General features: G+C 46.6%; 1 protein-coding gene across 2 annotated transcripts in view; it reads right to left on the bottom strand.

Annotated features, from left to right (window-relative positions):
• SYN3 (synapsin III) overlaps nucleotides 1–18,460 on the bottom strand; it is a 432,592-nt gene that overhangs the window by 76,774 nt on the left and 337,358 nt on the right. For both annotated transcript variants that reach the window (XM_039230445.1, XM_039230444.1), the window contains one exon: nucleotides 945–1,007. In XM_039230445.1, the coding sequence (XP_039086376.1) occupies nucleotides 945–1,007 (63 nt within the window). The remainder of the gene's footprint in view (nucleotides 1–944; nucleotides 1,008–18,460) is intronic.

Raw genomic sequence — 18,460 nt, 5'->3', positions numbered from 1 at the left:
GCTGGAAAGAGACAAATTCTTTTTCCTCTGGGACAGTGAGCTTGGGAACCAGGGTAGGCCACCCACAGTCACCTTGACTACCTGAAGTAAACACCAGGCAGAGATAAACAGGGTCAAGAAATACAGGAGATTGAGTTCTGATGGTATCGCTTGGGCTCCTGGATCCAGTTCTGCCTGAACCATGAGAGACTCTTGAATGCTGAGAACAAACCGAGGGCTGATGGGAGTGGGAGAAAGGGGAAAATGGGTGATGGGCATGGAGGAGGGCACTTGTTGGGATGAGCACTGGGTGTTATATGGAAACCAACTTGACAATAAATTATTTAAGAAAAAAAAAAAGAACAATCCCAGACTTCCTGATGGCTTGAACCAATGAATTGTCCCTTTGCCTCTAGATTTTGAGTTTCTGTACTTGCAACAGAAAGAATCTGACCAATATATAGTTTCTCATACTAAGTCAGCTGGGACTGTGTCAAATCTATGATTTACTGCTGCAGAAGCTAACCGATTCCAGGGGCTTCCTCCACAGAGCCATATGTATGTGCCTCCTTCTAGCTACTGGCTCTGCAGGTGGCAGGGAGATGAGTAAGACGTGAGCTTAGAGAGTAGCTGTGGAGACGATGACGGAACAAAGGAATCACTGTCTATAAAGTGCTTCACACTCATTTCCCCAAATGCACAATCACAGGCAACAATTAAGCTGGCAAATCCACGTAGGGTTCAGCAGGTACAGACTGAGCTGGAGAAACAATGCTCCAAACTCAGAGGAAGGTGGAGTGGGAAGAAGGGGGGGAGGAGAGGGTGCATCCTGCATCCTGGGCTCCTCTAACACTATTCTGGGCGGCTGAGCTAAGGTGGGGCTGGAGGTGGACAGAGAGAGAGGGGAACAAGTAGTGGGGAGGCTGTGTGAGTATTAATGTGACTATAAGAGCTGCTTCTCATACCTTTCCCATTCCAGCGTGGGCGTGTCCCAGCTTGACCACCACAGGGAAGTGTGGGGCTGTGAGCTGGAAGAGACAAGAGGAAATCGCTCATTAGCATCCCAGAGCACTGCCACCAAGACTCAGGACATCACCTGTTCTGGAGAAAGATTCAGTCATCTGCTATTACCAGGAATCCCCACAAGAATGCCTTGACAGATGGTCACCCTAAATGCCAGTGAATTTGGCTTCCAAAGGAAGCTCTGAGTATTTAAAACCAGCCTGCCTGGGGCACCCACCATTCTGGAGAGAAGGCAGGGAGGTTTCAGATCCTGGCTTTACCACTTGTGTAACCACAGACAAGCTCTGCAAGGATTGCGGCTCAGTTTCCTCATCTGTAAAACAGGGATGATGAGTATCCACCCCATAGGGTTGCTGTGAGGATGAAACAAACTATTACATTGGAAACATTTACATTGTAAGTGCTCAGTGAATGGCAGCTTCATTATGCCATCCAGTTCTGCCTTACGTTATCTTCCAAAAAGCCTTCAAGTATCTGGAAACTCATTTCCTCCCCCAAGCCCCTTCCAGGCCACCCTATGGAGGTTTCTTAATAATAATGGCCATGCCCACATGGGCACACACGTTTACTGGCTGCACTGCGCTGGGCATGTTCTGAGTGACTGTCCTATATCATCTTATTTGGAGAGCCATGTTACTTGTGTAGCTGGCTCCCCATAGCAACCTCAGTTCCAAGAACACTGCCTGACCCAGGGAAGGCGCCTAGTCTTCTCAGTAAGACCTGTTAGAGGCATGCATGCTTCACCTTATGATACAGAGAACGAGAGGGGGCTCCAAAGACTAGGCGCTTACCTATCCCTACCCATGGTCATTCTGCTGGGAAGGTTCAAAGCCAGGCTGTGCATGCTCCTTCATTCTGTTCATCTGTTGTTTGAGATACATTTGTCTGGTGTCTGGAATTCTGTTGGGAAATGTTTGAGGGCAAAGCTTCTCCCTTCTAGTTATTTAGTAATAATATCACTCCCCATACTTGGATCAGCCCAACCAGGGCTGATCATGTTACTCTCTGTGCTGTCTGTTCTGGTGCTGCTCACTTTGTCCTGGCTTGTCTCCTGACAGTGCTGTCCGGCTTGACCCTCTGGGTGCCTTAAGAGGAGGAACCCGGCTTTTCTCTCTTGGTCCCCAGAGTCTAGTCTGACCTGGAGGCTGTAGGTGCCACAGAAGGGTCCACTGTGGGTCCCAGAGCCATTTGATGGGCCTCATCTTATTCTACCCATGCAGTGGCTCCACCAGGCAAGCAGGAAAGGTATTTTTTATCACCATTTCACAGGTAGGAACACTGAGACTCAAGGTGGGGGCAGGAAAGGTTGGAATTAGGACCTGAACTTGGGTCTGTAAGACTCTAAGCCTGATGTGAACCGTTTCCCCTAAGATGTGGCTCAAGGCTTCCTGCAGCAGACGCTGAATAAAAAAAATTCCTCCTTAATTCTGGCTAACATTGATGGTATCTTGGTTTCTAGAGAGAACAAATGCATCTTTTTTTTTTAAAGGGCAATATTTGACTTCGATTCCAAAAGCAATATGTGCACACTATAAAAAGTTGGAAAAATATAATAAAAGTGCTATGTTTTTATTACACAGAAGATAATAAAAATCACCCTTAGACGTTTAGCAGTTTAGGTGTATTATCTGCTGATCTTCTTTTTTATAAATCCATATTTTTTTCATTTGTTCTACATTGAGAGCATAGTGAATATCCAATTTCACTTCATGTTCCTTCCACTTACTGTTTTGTGATAACCATCTTCCCCATGGTGATTACTTGACAGTTCAATAGTTATTATAAAACATTTCACATGAAAAAAGACTTATGGATGGACACTTAGGCTCTTTCCATGTTTTAGCTATTGTTGAGAGTGCGAATGGATCAGGAAGATGTGGTTTATCTATACGATGGAATACTACATGGCAATGAGAAACAATGAAATCTGGCCACGTGTAGCAACATGGATGGACCTTGAGGGTGTTATGCTGAGCGAAATAAGTCAGGCAGAGAAGGACAAATATCATATGTTNCATGGATGGACCTTGAGGGTGTTATGCTGAGCGAAATAAGTCAGGCAGAGAAGGACAAATATCATATGTTTGCACATATAGGAGGATTAGGAGGAACTTAACGGAGGACCATGGGGGAGAAGAAGGGGGGAAATGGTGGGGGAAAGGGAGAGAGGCAAAACATGAGAGACTCTTGAATGCTGAGAACAAACTGAGGACTGATGGATGTGGGGGAAAGGGGGGAGATGGGCATGGAGGAGGGCACTTGCGGGGATGAGCACTGGGTGTTATATGGAAACCAATTTGACAATAAACTATTTGTAAAAAAATAAAAAGACTTATGGAGCAATATCATGGATACCCCCTCACTTAAGAAACAAACCACTGCCCACATACATGAAGCCCCTGATGTGCTTTCTTATCACACTCCCTCCCTCTCACCCAGAGGTTAGAGTCATTACACAAATTTTGTGTTTAGTAATGACTCGCATTTACTCATATTTTAATTATTACATAGGAGTCTCAAACAATATACACTCCACAATTTTAAATTTTATGAAAGTGTTATCAAAAGAATCTATTCTTGACAACCTTTTTCACATACTATGTTAGTGAGATTCACGTGTGCCCATCTACGTAGTGTGGATTCATTTTTACTGCTATTTTATGAACACATTACCATTTGTTCACTTCCTGCTGATGAACGTTTAGGCGATTTCTATTTTTCCAATGACAAATAATACTAGTACAAACATTCTTCTTTAATGTTTCTTTATTTATTTTTGACAGAGAGAGAGAGAGAAAGAGAAGGGCAGAGAGAGAGGGATAGAGAGAGAGAATCCCAAGCTGTCTCTGTGCTGTCAGTGCAAAGCTCTCTGATGCGGGTCTTGAACCCACGAACCAAGAGATCATGACTTGAGCTGAAATCAAGAGTCAGAAGCTTAACTGACTAAACCAGCCAGGCATTCCGAGACTAGTACAAACATTCTTGAGCTCCATCCCCTCTGCACATGCAGGGGAGTCTCTCTGGGGAGGTGATCAGGAGAGGAATTGCTGGGGCCCAGCAAAGCTCCTCTTGGTTTGGCTAGATATTGCCAAATTTGCTCTCCAAAGTGGCTCTACTGACTATGGTCTTTCAGGCAGGGAAAGAGCTCCCAACACCAGAGGTTGGAAAGACTTGAATTTCACCAACTCGAGGGATGTGAAGTAAATGAATGGGTGCATTTTCACCAAGTGGCTTTTGTTCTGCAGCAGAGCTGTCACACCCAGCCACCCACTCATAGAACCTGGAGACCTCCAGCAGTCCGAGAACTTCCCGGGTCACTACTGGGGCTTTATCTCCATGTCACTGTAAGATGGAGTGTGAGGTGAGGGGGAATGGGTGTGCTCTGTCTTCCCCTCCTCTTCTCCCAGCCTGATTATCTCCCCATACACTGATGGGTACCGGAAAGAATGTGGATGTTGCAGTTAAACTTACTCTCTAATCTGGGGCTAGATATTTAACCTCTTCAGAACTTAGTTCTCTGATCTGCAAAATGGGAATGATAATGCGTAACTCATGGGAGTGTGTTGGGGGAAGAAGAAATAAAATGAGGGTTACTGTAAAACTGCCTAGCACCAAGGGGAGGTTCGAACTCAAAGAGTAGAGTAGGACTGAGCTGAGGAAGGAGCTCTGTGGGGTAAGGAGATGAAGGAATGCAGGGGGGAGGAAGGAAGAGAGCTAGAGGCTGCTGCTTGGTAGTGTGTGATAGCATGGCAGAGGGGGAAATGAAGGCCAACAAAGGAAAATCAGGGAATTATGCCCGAGGGAATGATCAGAGGTAATTAAAAGCTGTGACACTTTTAATCTGGAAGAACCCAGCAATCATCTTGCATAGCCCCTACGTGGCCATGTGGTAGTAGGTAGAATTTCTAGGAATGCTCCCTAAGATGTCCCCCTCTAATCTCTGGAGGCTGTGAACATGATAAGGTCTTCATGCAATGATTGTTTTATGTCATACAGCACACGTGACCCTAAAGTATGGAGATTATCTGGGAGGACCTAATCAGGTCACATGAGCCCTTAAGAGCAGAGAACCATCTCAGGCCGGAGGCAGAAGAGGGAGGCAGACAGATTCAAAGTGTATGGAAGCCTCAGTGCACTATTCCTGCTTTGAGATGGAGGTGGTCACTAGAGAAGGAATGTGAGCAGCCTGCCGGAGCTGAAGGCGGCCCCTGGCTGACAGCCAGCAAGGACGTGGGGACCAGCGGTGTACTGCAGCAAAGGAATGGATTCTGCCCTAACAGGAATGAGCTTGGAAGGGAAATCTTGAGCTCCCGAAGAAAATGCAGCATGGTGGCGCTTTGATTTCGGCTTTATGAGACCCTAAGTGGAGAACCTTGACCTGCCATTCCGGACCTCTGATCAGCAAATCTGTGAGATAATAAAGAGGTGTTCTTTCCAGCTGCTTGATTTGTTAGTGCAGCAATAGGAAACTAATACATGTGTGTGTCTTCCCAGAAACTGAAGCCCAAAGAGTAAAAAGTGACTGTTTTCATGCCATACAATAGCAAAATGAGAAGTCAAGGCCGTGAGTTTCCACTCTCAGTCAAGCACCCTCTCTATCAAGGCACACTACGGGGCACCAGGGTGGCTCGGTTGGGCGGGCGACTTCGGCTCAGGTCATGATCTCACGGTTTGTGGGATTAAGCCCTGCGTTGGGGTCTGTGTTGACAGCTAGCTCAGAGCTTGGATCCTGCTTCATATTCTGTGTCTCCCTCTCTCTCTCTGACCCTCCCCTGCTCAGGCCTGTCTTTCTCTCTCTCAGAAATAAAGAAAAACATTAAAAAAAAAAAAAGGCATACTTCTCTCGGGACCACATGCATATCCAGAGTGCAATAAATTCTTTCTCTTAATCATGAAGATCAATAAAATAATATCAAATCAAATCAATTCATGAACTGAGTGATAGCTATGTGGCTGACACTGTGTTTTAGGCTGTAAAGGAATGGTGGGCAAGCCTGGGGTGGGTGGAGTCATGAGCAGGTCTCCCTAAGAAAAGGAAGGCTCTCAGAGTGCCTGGGTGGCTCAGTGGGTTAAGTGTTGGACTCTTGACTCAAGCTCAGGTCATGATTTCCCTGTTCGTGGGTTTGAGGCCCTGCACTGACAGCACGGAGCCTGCCTGGGATTCTGTCTCTCTGTCTCTCTGCCCCTCCCCTGCTCACACTCTCTCTCAAAATAAATAAAAATAAAAATTAAAAAAATAAAGTGATGCTTTAAAAAGTTGAAATAATAGCCTTTAAATGACCATAGAAATTCAAGATGAGGATGGTCCACAATGTCACCTCTAATCAAATCAATGTTTGAATCAGTCCACATCCCTTTATAATCCTCATTTATAGTTCCAATTAAAAAATGGGGCATTCGGGGCACCTGGGTGGCTCAGTTGGCTGAGCATCCGACTTCGGCTCACTTCACAATCTCGCAGTTTGTGAGTTCGAGCCCCATGTCTGGCTCTGTGCCTGCCTCAGATTCTGTGTCTCCTTCTCTCTCTGTCCCTTCCCTGCTCATGCTCTGTCTCTCTCCGTCTTGAAAATAAACGTTAAAAAAAAGGGGGTTTTCTGGAATTTAAATAAAAATGGGATATTCTGCAATAATCTTAGAGACAGAATTTTGCATCAGTCTTCTCATTTAACATCACACTCAAGTTTTTTTCCTACTTTGCCACAATATTTTTTTATTTTTCTCATATCCCTCCCCAACTCCCCAGTCCCAGTAACTGATCTCACCTGCCTGGTGTGTCTAGTGTGTTCTCTTGCCCATTGCTTGTCATGCTCAGGTTTTGCAAACACATGTGGACATATGTAGTTGAGGTCGATGTTTATTTTTTCAGAAATGGCCCTCATCACTGAATATTATGCCATGCACACTCCCTCTCTCCCAACGGTTTTAAATCCTCACAATATTCCACAGGACACAGTGCCACAATTCTTCAGCCATTTTCCTATTAATAGACATTTGTGTAACATTCTCTGTCTCGGTCTCTCTGCTACTACAAGCAAGACCACCAAATACTTTTGTACAGGTGTTCTTACAGACCTGTCTTCATTCCTACAGGCCAGGCCAAGGACTTTCCAAGAGGGAGAATCAGCAGAATATGGAGACATTCTGATAGGTTTCTCCAGTGATTTCCAAGAGCTCAGGAGATGAAAGTGGCTGCCGTGTTATTGCACCCTGGGTGGGACCGCCCACCATATCATCTCCCAGGCCAGCAAAGACTGCATTTACGGAGTGTCCTGTAACAGCCAGGGGTGGTGCTGGGCACGTTATATATGGTAGCATCTTTCCCTTCCCATGAGACAGAAGAGATCAGAGGCAAGCCATTGGTCTGAGGTCAGACAGGTAAGGACTGGTGGTCGGGCTTCTCCACCGCCACCCACGCTCCCTCCCCTTTCCATCTTTCCCTTCCCAAGCTGTTCAGAGGCCATCCCATTTCCACTCATTTGCAACATGCCAGCCCCTCCCCTGAACGCAGACAGGTCACAGAGGACAAAAAACATCTTGTCGGCTATTTTCTCTCTTCCCTTCCCAACAATAGCTTTATTTAGTCCCCGTGGGGATGGGAGGCTGCTGCAGCCTCTCACAGGCTCCTTGTCCCGGCTCACATGCCCCGGGTGCTCCAGAGTTCAGCACTGTCCAATGGCGTGAGAGGCCTCACATCCTGTTAGAAGGGTCAGATCAATTTTTGAAACCACAGATCTCCACCCTGATAAGGGCCCTATTCAAAAGTCTCCCAAGAAGCCAAAATAAGTGGGGGTGGCCCAGGGCTCATGCTGGTCGTTCTCTTGAGAGGTTGGAGTCAGGGCAGTGTGAGTCCAGATCAGTGCTGTATCAGCCTCATCTTCAGGCCACAGAATTGGACAGGTGGGCCCTGAATGATCTGGTTCAGCTTCCCCCTGAAGGAGGAAATCCCCTCTATATTTATGATGCTCTGGAGATTTAAATGCATTCACTGCCTGGTCCTGGTTAAGAGTGGAGAAAACACAGGATGTCTGGGTGGCTCTGTTGGCTGAGTGTCCGACTTAGGTTCAGGTCATGATCTCACATTCGCGGGTTTGAGCCCCGTGTCGGGCTCTGTGCTGACAGCTAGCTCAGAGCCTGGAGCCTGCTTTGGATTCTGTCTCCCTCTCTCTCTGACCCTACCCTGCTCATGCTATCTCTCTCTCTCAAAAATAAATAAAACATTTAAAAAAATTTACAGAGTAGAGAAAACAAGGCCTGAAAGAGCCTGGGGGAGGAAATCAAGGGCCAGAGAAGTCTGGGAAGATTTCAGTGAGGAGATGGACCTCCATCCCATGCCTGCAAGGCTCCACCTGATCTAGCTCTTGCTTACCTCTTCTGTTTCATTTCATGTTTCTCCTTCCTCCCCACCCCACCCCCTGCTTACCAGTTATGTACCAACTCACAGGGCTTTCAGGTCTTTACTGAATGGGCCACACTCCCTCCAACCACAGGGCCTTTGCACATGCCAGTCTTCTTCTCTGAAAGACTCTACCTAATAATCAATAAAATCATATTAATTCAAGTCAATTCAGTGGAACTAATTGAGTGAGAATATGAGGCTGGCACTGTGTTTTGTGCTTTTGTAGGACACACATAACACTGAGATAAGGCCAATCATACTTGGGGTCTCAGTTGAAATGTTCTGTCCTCAGAGTGTTCCTCTGGCCACTGGTCTAAACTAGGTGCTTCCTGTAGTCTTCTCTATCACACCCTGAACCTTCCCTTCATAGTGCTAGGCAGCAACTGTAATTATATGTTCATTTCCTTCATGTCCCTCTCTCTGCTCCCTTGTAGGTGCTCTGACAAAAGAAGATGCTTAGCCTGTTTTGTTTACCACTGTATCTCCAGGATCCACACAAGGACTGGCATATAGTAGATGCTGGGTATGCAGTATATTGTCGGATGGGTATTAGACAAAGCCTCCCATGACAGGGAGAGATGTCATGAGCAGACAGGCAGAGTCAGAAAGATCTGGGGGACAAGTTGTTGGTAAAGTTGGTTTGAGCGGAGCCTTGGGGAAGCAGTGGGAAAGAGGGTGGAAATACAGGAAGTGAAAGCTTGGGGGGCCCTTGCACCAGAGGTAGGAGGTCGGGATGTATTCTGCGGGCGCTGGGCAGCCATTGAGGGTTTGTGCTCAGAGGGCAGACATACACAAAACAGTTTTAGGAAGACTCTCCTGGAGGCTACAGTAACAACAGCTCCCATTTTTGCAGCACTTAGAATGTAGCTGGCATGGTGCTAAGCACTTTACATACATCACCTCATTTAAATCTCTTGTCACTTCTATGAGATGGCTCCTATTTTTACCCCCATTTTACATACAAGGAAATGAAGGCCAACAGAAGTAAAGTCTCTTGCCAGAAGTAAAGTCTCTTGCCTAGAAGCACTCAGCAAGAAAGCAGGTGAGCCAGGATTTGGTCAGAACCTACCGCCCTGCATCCACATGGCGCTGCTTCTGGGTAATCATTCTATGCACCATCGAGTACCTGCTTCCCATGTGCCCAGAACTGTGTCCACTCATTTGATTTGGTTGGGTGGGTGGGTAGAGGCCAGCAAGCAGTACCAAGTGGTACAGAGCATGGCAGGGATAGCATGTGCTTTGACGCCAGAAGGACCCTGAATTCACACCTAGCTCCCATATCTATGGTCGTGAGACTGTGGGCAAGTCACTGACCACTCTGTGACTCAGTTTGCTTATGTGCCAAACAGGAAGATCCTTGAGGGACCGACATTACAATAGGTGTCAGTCACTAAATGGCCGCTGCCGGTGAAAAGGCTTACACTGAGTTAGGAGATGTCCAAGCTGGAACGTAGTAGGACAGCAAACCACACAAGCTCCTATTCCCTTCACATCTGGGATCTTCGGGACTCAGGCAGGGGGACGTCAAAGGCTGATGGACAGGACTCGGTCAGTCCTCAGATACAGGAAGGGGAGATGAGAGGGAAGGAAGCCTGATGCCCAGGTTGTGAGCAAGGAGCATGACAAAGCCTTTGACAGAAACGGGGCAGCCCAGAAACGGGGTATGTTTTGGGCATTTTAAAAAAACATTCATTCAAATGAGAGAACAGCAATATCCCGACAGCTGCTTGATAAACCTTAACCTTGGTATGTAGTATCTGACGGAACCTTCTTGGAAAGCACTGCACACAAAGACACTCCTGTCTGGAGGGAGGAGAATGGATAAGATGACTTTTGACAGTCCTTTCTGACTCTGTAATGTGACAAACCCATAATTACCACCTAGATGACCGAAACAAGTTCAGACAACAGCTTACAGGGCTCTGTGTGATCTGGTTCCTGACTTCTTCCCCATCCCCATCTCACCCATGTTCCCCCATCAGCCTCTCTGTCCCAGCCTTGCTGGATTTCTTTCTGACCCCGATACTAGCTTTGCTCCTTCTAGCCACAGGGCCTTTGCACATGCTGTTCTCATTGCCTGGAACACAGTCCCTGCTCCTCCGAGCCATGCTTCAGATCTCAGCTCTAATGTCACTTCTCCAAAAAAGTTGGCTCCCACCTCCCTGCCTCAGTCATGGCCTGCTCACCTCTTTCTCCTTCTTAGTACTTCCGCCATTTTAAATTTATCTGTGTAATTGTTGGACAGGTGTGTAACTCCTTCACTGGACTATAAGCTCCATAAGGAGGTGTGGGTCTGGGTTTGTTGTTGCTTATCACTGAGCCCCGAGGCCTCTCTGAAATTATAAACCTATTTCCTGAACCCAGCCCTGGGATGGTCTCACAGGCACCTCCAACTCAACATTTCCAGGCAACCTCATAAACTTCCCCTCCAAAATACTCTCTTCTCCCAACCTCAGCCAATGGTCCCACCACCCACACAGGTGTCCCGCTTGCCTTCTTCATTCTCACAACCACCCTAGACCCAGGTCAGACACACAGGGAGGGCCCCAGAAATGTTTTCTGAGTGAGGTCTGTGGTCTCACTGCCCAGCTTCATGCTCTCTGCCCTTGGAATCCCAACTCTGAACCCTCTGCATCATGTCCTCCTACATTTAGTGTGTCTTGGAAAAATACTGGTGGCATATTTAGAAGGATTTAACTAAACCTGCCCTACCAAAATACAAACATTCCTTTCTCTTACATTTCCTGTTTCCCTGAGAAACGGAATAGTCAAAAATAAACAAAGCGATAGGATGGCAATATTTGTCTACAGATACGCTTTCCTTGTTCTCGCCCCTGTGATGTTTATGGCGCAGAAAAGCACCGGCCGCCAGCCTGTCTCCCATGAGGATTCTCCTGGGCGCTGCTCACAGCTCAGACAGCATCCCCAGTAAGAATCTGGGATCGTCTGAATGGCTCAAAGTGTCTAAGACCACTCTGAATCCCGCAGATGCATGCTGCCACGGCAGTTCCACCCCCCTGGCTTTTCCATCTAATTTTCTTCTATTCGAGGCTGTTCCAGGTCCCATTTCTAGGTGTGGAAAGCTCCCATTACAAGCCTGAACTTTGTTTTTCTTCTTAGTCACTTCAGAAAATAGCTAAATATCAGAATTGCACCACTCCAGTACTTGCATTTCTGTTTCAGTTTATGCTCACAACATCATGTCTTAAGATTAAAGACAAACCTAGAGTTTTGGTTAAAGGTACACTTGTTGGTGTTACCCAGAACACACACTGCTTAGTTGGGGATATAAGCAAAGGGAGATACCCTTTTCTCTGGTTCAGGGAAGCTGCATTCGGGGAATGCCTCGTACAGCATGAGGAAGAAGAGCGAACGCAGGCTTTGAAGCCAGACAGACTAGAGTTTAAATACTGTTGGCGTCACTTCCTACAGGCACACCCTGGAGCAAGTTTCCTAGCCCCTTGGGTCTTGGTTGCTTTTGCTGTAAATGGGAAGAGGCACCCAGCAATTAAATAACTGTGAAGATTTGAGTTTGTATGTCAAATACATGCTACCTATAGCTGGATTCCAGCCAGAAATTCCCCAGGGATCATTTGAATTAGCATTCACTTAAAATCAATCGAAAAAAACAACCCCTAATTACCACTGGATGCAATTATGAAGAGCTTTTTTAAAGTTTTCATTTCTGTACTATTTATAATAATTTTCCTTGAAATTACTTACAAATCATCATGGAGTTGATTAATGAATTACTCTGATATTCCTTATACAGAATGACTCTATGTACTTATTTTCTTGTGCAGAAATAAATTCAACCTCAGACGATTGCAGGCTGCCTGGTTTTTTCCTGTAAATCTTGCATAGCCTTCCATTTAATACAGAGAGATCTGGGGGCGCCTGGGTGGCTCAGTCGGTTAAGCATCCAACTTCAGCTCAGGTTATGATCTCATGGTTTGTAGGTTTGAGCCCCGTGTCAGGCTCTGGACTGACAGCTCAGAGCCTGGAGCCTGTTTTGGATTCTGTGTCTCCCTCTCTCTCTGCCCCTATGCCCCTCCTTCTCTTGCACTTGCGCCTGTGCTCTCTCTCTCTCTCAAAAATAAACAAAGATTAGTTGGCCATACATTTGTGGGCCCAGTTCTGAGTTCTCTATTCTATTCCATTGGTCTATGTGTCTATTTTTGTGCCAATACCATACTGTCTTGATGATGACAGCTTTGTAGTAGAGGCTAAAGTCTGGGATGGTGATGCCTCCCATTTTGGCTTTCTTCTTCAATATTACTTTGGCTATTCGGGGTCTTTTGTGGTTCCATACAAATTTTAGGATAGTTTGTTCTAGTTTTGAGAAGAATGCTGGTGCAATTTTGATTGGGATTGCACTGAATGTGTAGATTGCTTTGGGTAGCAATGACATTTTAACAATATTTATTCTTCCAATCCATGAGCATGGAATGTTTTTCCATTTCTTTGACAAAGCAGGAAAGAGTATCCAATGGAAAAAAGACAGCCTCTTTAACAGATGGTGCTGGGAGAACTGGACAGCAACATGCAGAAGAATGAAACTAGATCATTTTCTTACACCATACACAAAAATAAACTCAAAATTGATAAAGGACCTGAATGTGAGACAGGAAACCATCAAAACCCTAGAAGAGAAAGCAGGAAAAAATCTCCTTGACCTCAACCAGAGCAATTTCTTACTTGACATATCCCCAAAGGCAAGGGAATCAAGAGCAAACATGAACTACTGGGACCTCATCAAGATAAAAAGCTTCTGCACGGCAAAGGAAACAATCAATAAAACTAATAGGCAACGACAGAATAGGAAAAGATAGTTGCAAATGACATAACAGATAAAGGGCTAGTATCCAAAATCTATAAGGAACTCATCAAACTCCACACCCAAAAAACTAATAATCCAGTGAAGAAATGGGCAGAAGACATGAACAGACACTTCTCCAAAGAGGACATCCAGATGGCCAACAGACATATGAAACGATGCTCAGCATCCCTCCTCATCAGGGAACTACAAAAAACAAAGCAAAGCAAAACAAAACAAAACAAAAAAAACCCACACTGAGATACCACTTCACACCAGTCAGAGTGTCTAAAATGAACACATGAGGAGACTATAGATGCTGGTGAAGATGTGGAGAAACGGGCACACTCCTACACTGTTGGTGGGAATGTAAAAATGTGCAGCCCCTCTGGAAAACAGTATTTTTCAAAAATACTCAAAAAATTAACAATAGAACTACCCTATGATCCAGCAGTAGCACTGCTAGGAATTTACCCAAGGGATACAGGAGTGCTGATGCATAGGAGCACATGTACCCCCATGTTTATAGTAACACTCTCAACAATAGCCAAAACATGGAAAAAGCCTAAGTGTCCATCAACAGACGAATGGATCAAGAAGATGTGGTTTATCTATACGATGGAATACTACATGGCAATGAGAAAGAATGAAATCTGGCCACGTGTAGCAACATGGATGGAACTTGAGGGTGTTATGCTGAGCGAAATAAGTCAGGCAGAGAAGGTAAGATACCATATGTTTCTACATATAGGTGGATTAGGAGGAACTTAATTGAGGACCTTGTGGGAGAAGAAGGGGAAAATTAGTGGGGGAGAGGGCGGGAGGCAAACCATGAGAGACTCTTGAATGCTGAGAACAAACTGAGGGCTGATGGGGGTGGGGGAGAGGGGAAGGGGGTGATGGGCATGGAGGAGGGCACTTGTTGGGATGAGCAATGGGTGTCATATGGAAACCAACTTGACAATAAACTATTTAAGAAAAAAAATAAACAAACAAACAGTGAGATCTGACCCTTCATAGCTTCAATGATGGTGCCTGGCTTTTTTTTGTTTTCTTAATAACAGCTTCATTAAGGTACAATTTACAGACCACAAAATTCACCTTTTTATAGTATACAATTCAATGTAGGATATCCACAGAGCTGTGCAACTATTATCACTATTAATCTAATTCCAGAACATTCTTGTCATTCAAAAAGAAACCCCATGCCCATTAGCAGCCACTCCCCAGGCATCCCTCCCTTTAGCCCCTAGCAGCCAATGCTCTACTTTGTGTCTCTATAGATTTGCATGGCCTGGAAATGTCATATGAATGGAATCATTCAGTATGTGACCTCTTGTGACAGGCTTCTTTTCCTTAGCATCATGGTTTTCAGGTTCATCCATCAGGTGTCAGTGCCTGATTTTTATTTATTTATTTTTATTTTTTGAGAGACGGAGAGAGAGAGAGAGAGAAAGAGAGAGAGAGAGAGTGAGAACGAGCAGTGGAGGGGGAGAGAGAGGGAGAGAGAATCTGAAGCAGGTTTCATGCTCCACACTGGGCCCGATGTGGGACCCGACAGAGGAATGTTTGGGAGCCAAGGAAAACGTTCAAGAAATGCTGGTATTGGGTATCCATAAGCAGAATAAGAGAGAGATTAACCCTGGTTTCCTCTCCCCCTACCAGACCATTATGGCTTCCTTTCTGAAAATGACCTTCATTTTCCAAATGCTCATGACTAACTTTGAAGCCATTCAGAGAGGAAGGCTTGACGTGTGGATTTTATAATCCTACCAACAAAGCTAAAACTGCGATTGCCCTTATATGTTTATTTTCATGTTTATTTGTTGAGCCCCATGAGGGGAAGGCCAGTATTCATTCCGTTCATTGTTTGCCCTGCACACAGCAGGTGTCCAGCATCTGTTGGTAGAACTCACTGCATGAACGTAGAAACAGAGTGCTGAGAGCTGTGTCAATGGTAGGTGCTGTGAGTATAACCCACCATCATCATTATCATCATGTACTGACTGAGCCACTTGTAGACGTGCCCTTTCCTCTGTATTCTCTTCGTATCTCTGACCTTATTCAGGCCCCACCAGGGCACCCACCCTTTCATTAGCATCCCCACCCCAATTCCTTCCATCTGTGGAGGAGGCTGCATTAATACAGTTGCCTGGGCTGAGCACTGGGCTCTACCACCACCGAGCTGTGTGTGTGTCCTTGGGCAAGTTGCTTTACGTTTCTGTGCCTCAATTTCTGCATTGATATATCCAGCTGAAAAGATTACGTTCCACATAGATTGCCTCAGGGTTTAAAGTGAGTTGATATAGGGGCGCCTGGGTGGCTTAGTCGGTTAAGCGGCCGATTTTTGCTTAGGTCATGATCTCGCAGTTCGTGGGTTTGAGCCCCACGTCGGGCTCTGTGCTGACTGCCAGCTCAGAGCCTGGAGCCTATTTTAGAGTCTGTATCTCCCTCTCTCTCTGACCCTCCCCTGTTCACGCTGTCTCTCTCTCTCTCTCTCCTAGAAATAAAAAATAAAAATATATAAAAAAAATAAAGTGAGTTGATATATGTACATGATATAGCTGTGCAGGTAGGGAGGGGCCAGCACGGTGCTGGCTGTCGGTGTTATTGTTAACCTCGTGCTATTCTCCAAGTGCTGTTGTGTCTCCCTCTGTCACTGCTCCAGGCTTTCCAAGGTGACACCTGTCAAGAGGAATCAAGGTTTCCAAGGTAAAGCCTGGCAAGGGTTTCATGGGCTACCGTGTAGCCCACACTCTGCAGTCGGTGGGTGTATGTTGGCCATGGGGAAGGATGTCCTGAGGTGATGGCTCTGAGTCTGGATAGAGAGATGGGCAAGGGCCACACTAGTTCTTTCCTGGCCTCGAGTCAGGAGCTCTGTTTGCACACAGTGGAAGGATCTGGTAGCCCTTGAGGGTCACCCCAACCACCAAGATGCCCACTTTTCATCACGCTATACCAGCACCTCCTGCCTGGTCTGACAGGAACCAAGGGGGTCAGACGTGGGAATGGACCAACTCAGCACGACAGAGTTCCTTCACTGCATGAGGAAATAGGTCAGAGAGGCAGAGACCCCAGGCAGGGTCACGTTGCCGGCTAACACCCTCCAATCCCCACTTTGCTCTGTCTCTGTGGTTATTAACGGGATGTAAAAGGTGGAGGGGATTGCCTCTGATTTATAAATAAGGCAGCTGACATGTAGAGAGAGGGTACCTGCCCAAGGCTACACAACCAAGCCTTAAACTGGGGAGAGGCCCCTGGTCAATTCAGAGGTATTTCTGCCCCAGGCCCCATCTTCTTCACTTAAAAAAAAAAAAAAAGTCTTCTATGGAACACCAGCTCCTTACCTCCAAGGAGCCTTTCATTCTGTAAGTTTCAGACAAATGTTGAAAAAAACCCACCACTGTTCCATGAGGAAGAATGGTGGAAGCTTTAAAACTGTGCCTGCTTTTTATCGAGGGCTCTGCCGGAGACAGACACTCCGTGCTGATGTGCATTTCCTACTGGAGCCAGACAAAAACCTTTGAGACGTGCAGCCCGACAGGGAAGGGGGTGAAGGGAGGCGAGGGCAGACAGCAGAGGCAGTCACAGCCACGGTGACTGGTGATCGGAGATCACAGGGCCACGGTTCCACCCAGCTCCGCCTGCTCCAGAGGAAGTGAGAACAGCCACCAGGTGGAAATGCTGCTCTGTTTGAGGAGTGTGCTGGAAGGGGCTGCTCGCTCAGATACAAGAATGATCTTGGTCACAAAGGCTGGCCATTGGGCAGTTTTAAACCCAGATAACGTCACGTCAGTGACATAAGGCGGACTTTCACGTCCACTTGCCTGCAGGAGTGGAGATTTGGGGAGGGGAGGGCCAGCCTAGGGCTTGTTCTTACCCTCCCTTCCACACCTCTCAGGGGTGCCAGGAGAAGGGGAGGGTGCCCAGGCAGGACTGGGACAGCATATCAACGACTTTCAGGGGAGTGCAATGGGGCCTGGAAGGTTCCATAAGTTTCTCTGTTGAAGGTGTGCAAGGGGACGCAGCTGCTGGCAAAGCCGTGAGACCCATCTAGGGTCACGACTGGCCTGCAAGATGGCAATTCCCTGGATCTGAGGTTTCCAGGGAATGCTGCATGATGAGAGTCTTGGGCGAGTGGGAGAAGAAGGGAGCATTGGTTTGCACCCAGCTGGGAGGCAGAGGGGACCCTGCGGGAAGGGGCAGCATTCTCAGGGCTTGCTGTCCTGCGTGGAGAGACAGGACGTGAGGGTGAACAAGAGCCCAGGGCAGCACTGCAGGACCTGTAGCTCAGGATGAGCAGGGAAATTTCCACCCTCTCTCCCGGAGGGGAGCACCATCAGGACCTGAGCGGACACTGCAGCCTTGTGCCACAGGGCAAGACATGTCTCTGGATGCAGGGCCCCCTTTAAGGAAGGAGTCGTGCTGGCCACCAGTGATAGAGGCCGATTATTCAGTGTCTACACGAGGCAGACTCCACAGCAGCTGAATAGGTGCATCTCATTTAATCCTTATGAGAGCCCTGTCATAGTGCGACTAATATCTCTGATTTGCCAACGAGAAAAACCAAGACTGCAGTAGACATCTGGCTGAGGCCAGAGTCCATGATTTGGGACCATACTGCCTTTCCTTTCACTCACACGGATCCATAAATGAGTGACTTCAATTCAGCAGTGTAAACATTCAAGAAAATTATGAAGAAAATGCTGTAGGAGCAAGGAAGAGTGAGTGTCATCTGTATGAGAGAGGGGATGTTAGAAGAAGCCTCACGGACAAAAGGACATTTGCACTGGCCTTTGCCAGTCAAGCAAGAGTTTGCCAGGTGGAGGAAAGGGCTTTCCAGACAGACATGTCCACAAGGAAAAAGGCATAACAGGGCTGGCCAGGGCTTCACATTTAAGATGGACCTCAAATTTGGGCTCTTTAATGCCTTCTCCAAATGAGGATATACACACAGTCATTGTGTATGTGTGTGTGTGTGTGTGTGTGTGTGTGTGTGTGAACGTTAAAACAATGTTTTTTTGTTTTTTACTTAAAAGTTTTTTAAAATATTTTATTTTTGAAAGAGAGAGAGAGAGACAGAGACAGAGTAAGAGTGAAGGAGGGGTAGAGAGAGAGGGAGACACAGAATCTGAAGCAGGTTCCAGGCTCTGAGCTGTCAGCACAGAGCCCAACACGGGGCTTGAACTTGTTAACCATGAGATCATGACCTGAGCCTAAACTGGATGCTTAACTGACTGAGCTAC

The sequence above is a fragment of the Hyaena hyaena genome, unplaced genomic scaffold (genome assembly GCF_003009895.1).
Source record: "Hyaena hyaena isolate Hyena2069 unplaced genomic scaffold, ASM300989v1 scaffold_46, whole genome shotgun sequence".
Lineage (NCBI taxonomy): Eukaryota > Metazoa > Chordata > Mammalia > Carnivora > Hyaenidae > Hyaena > Hyaena hyaena.
This window is presented reverse-complemented; position numbering and strand designations above follow the sequence as displayed.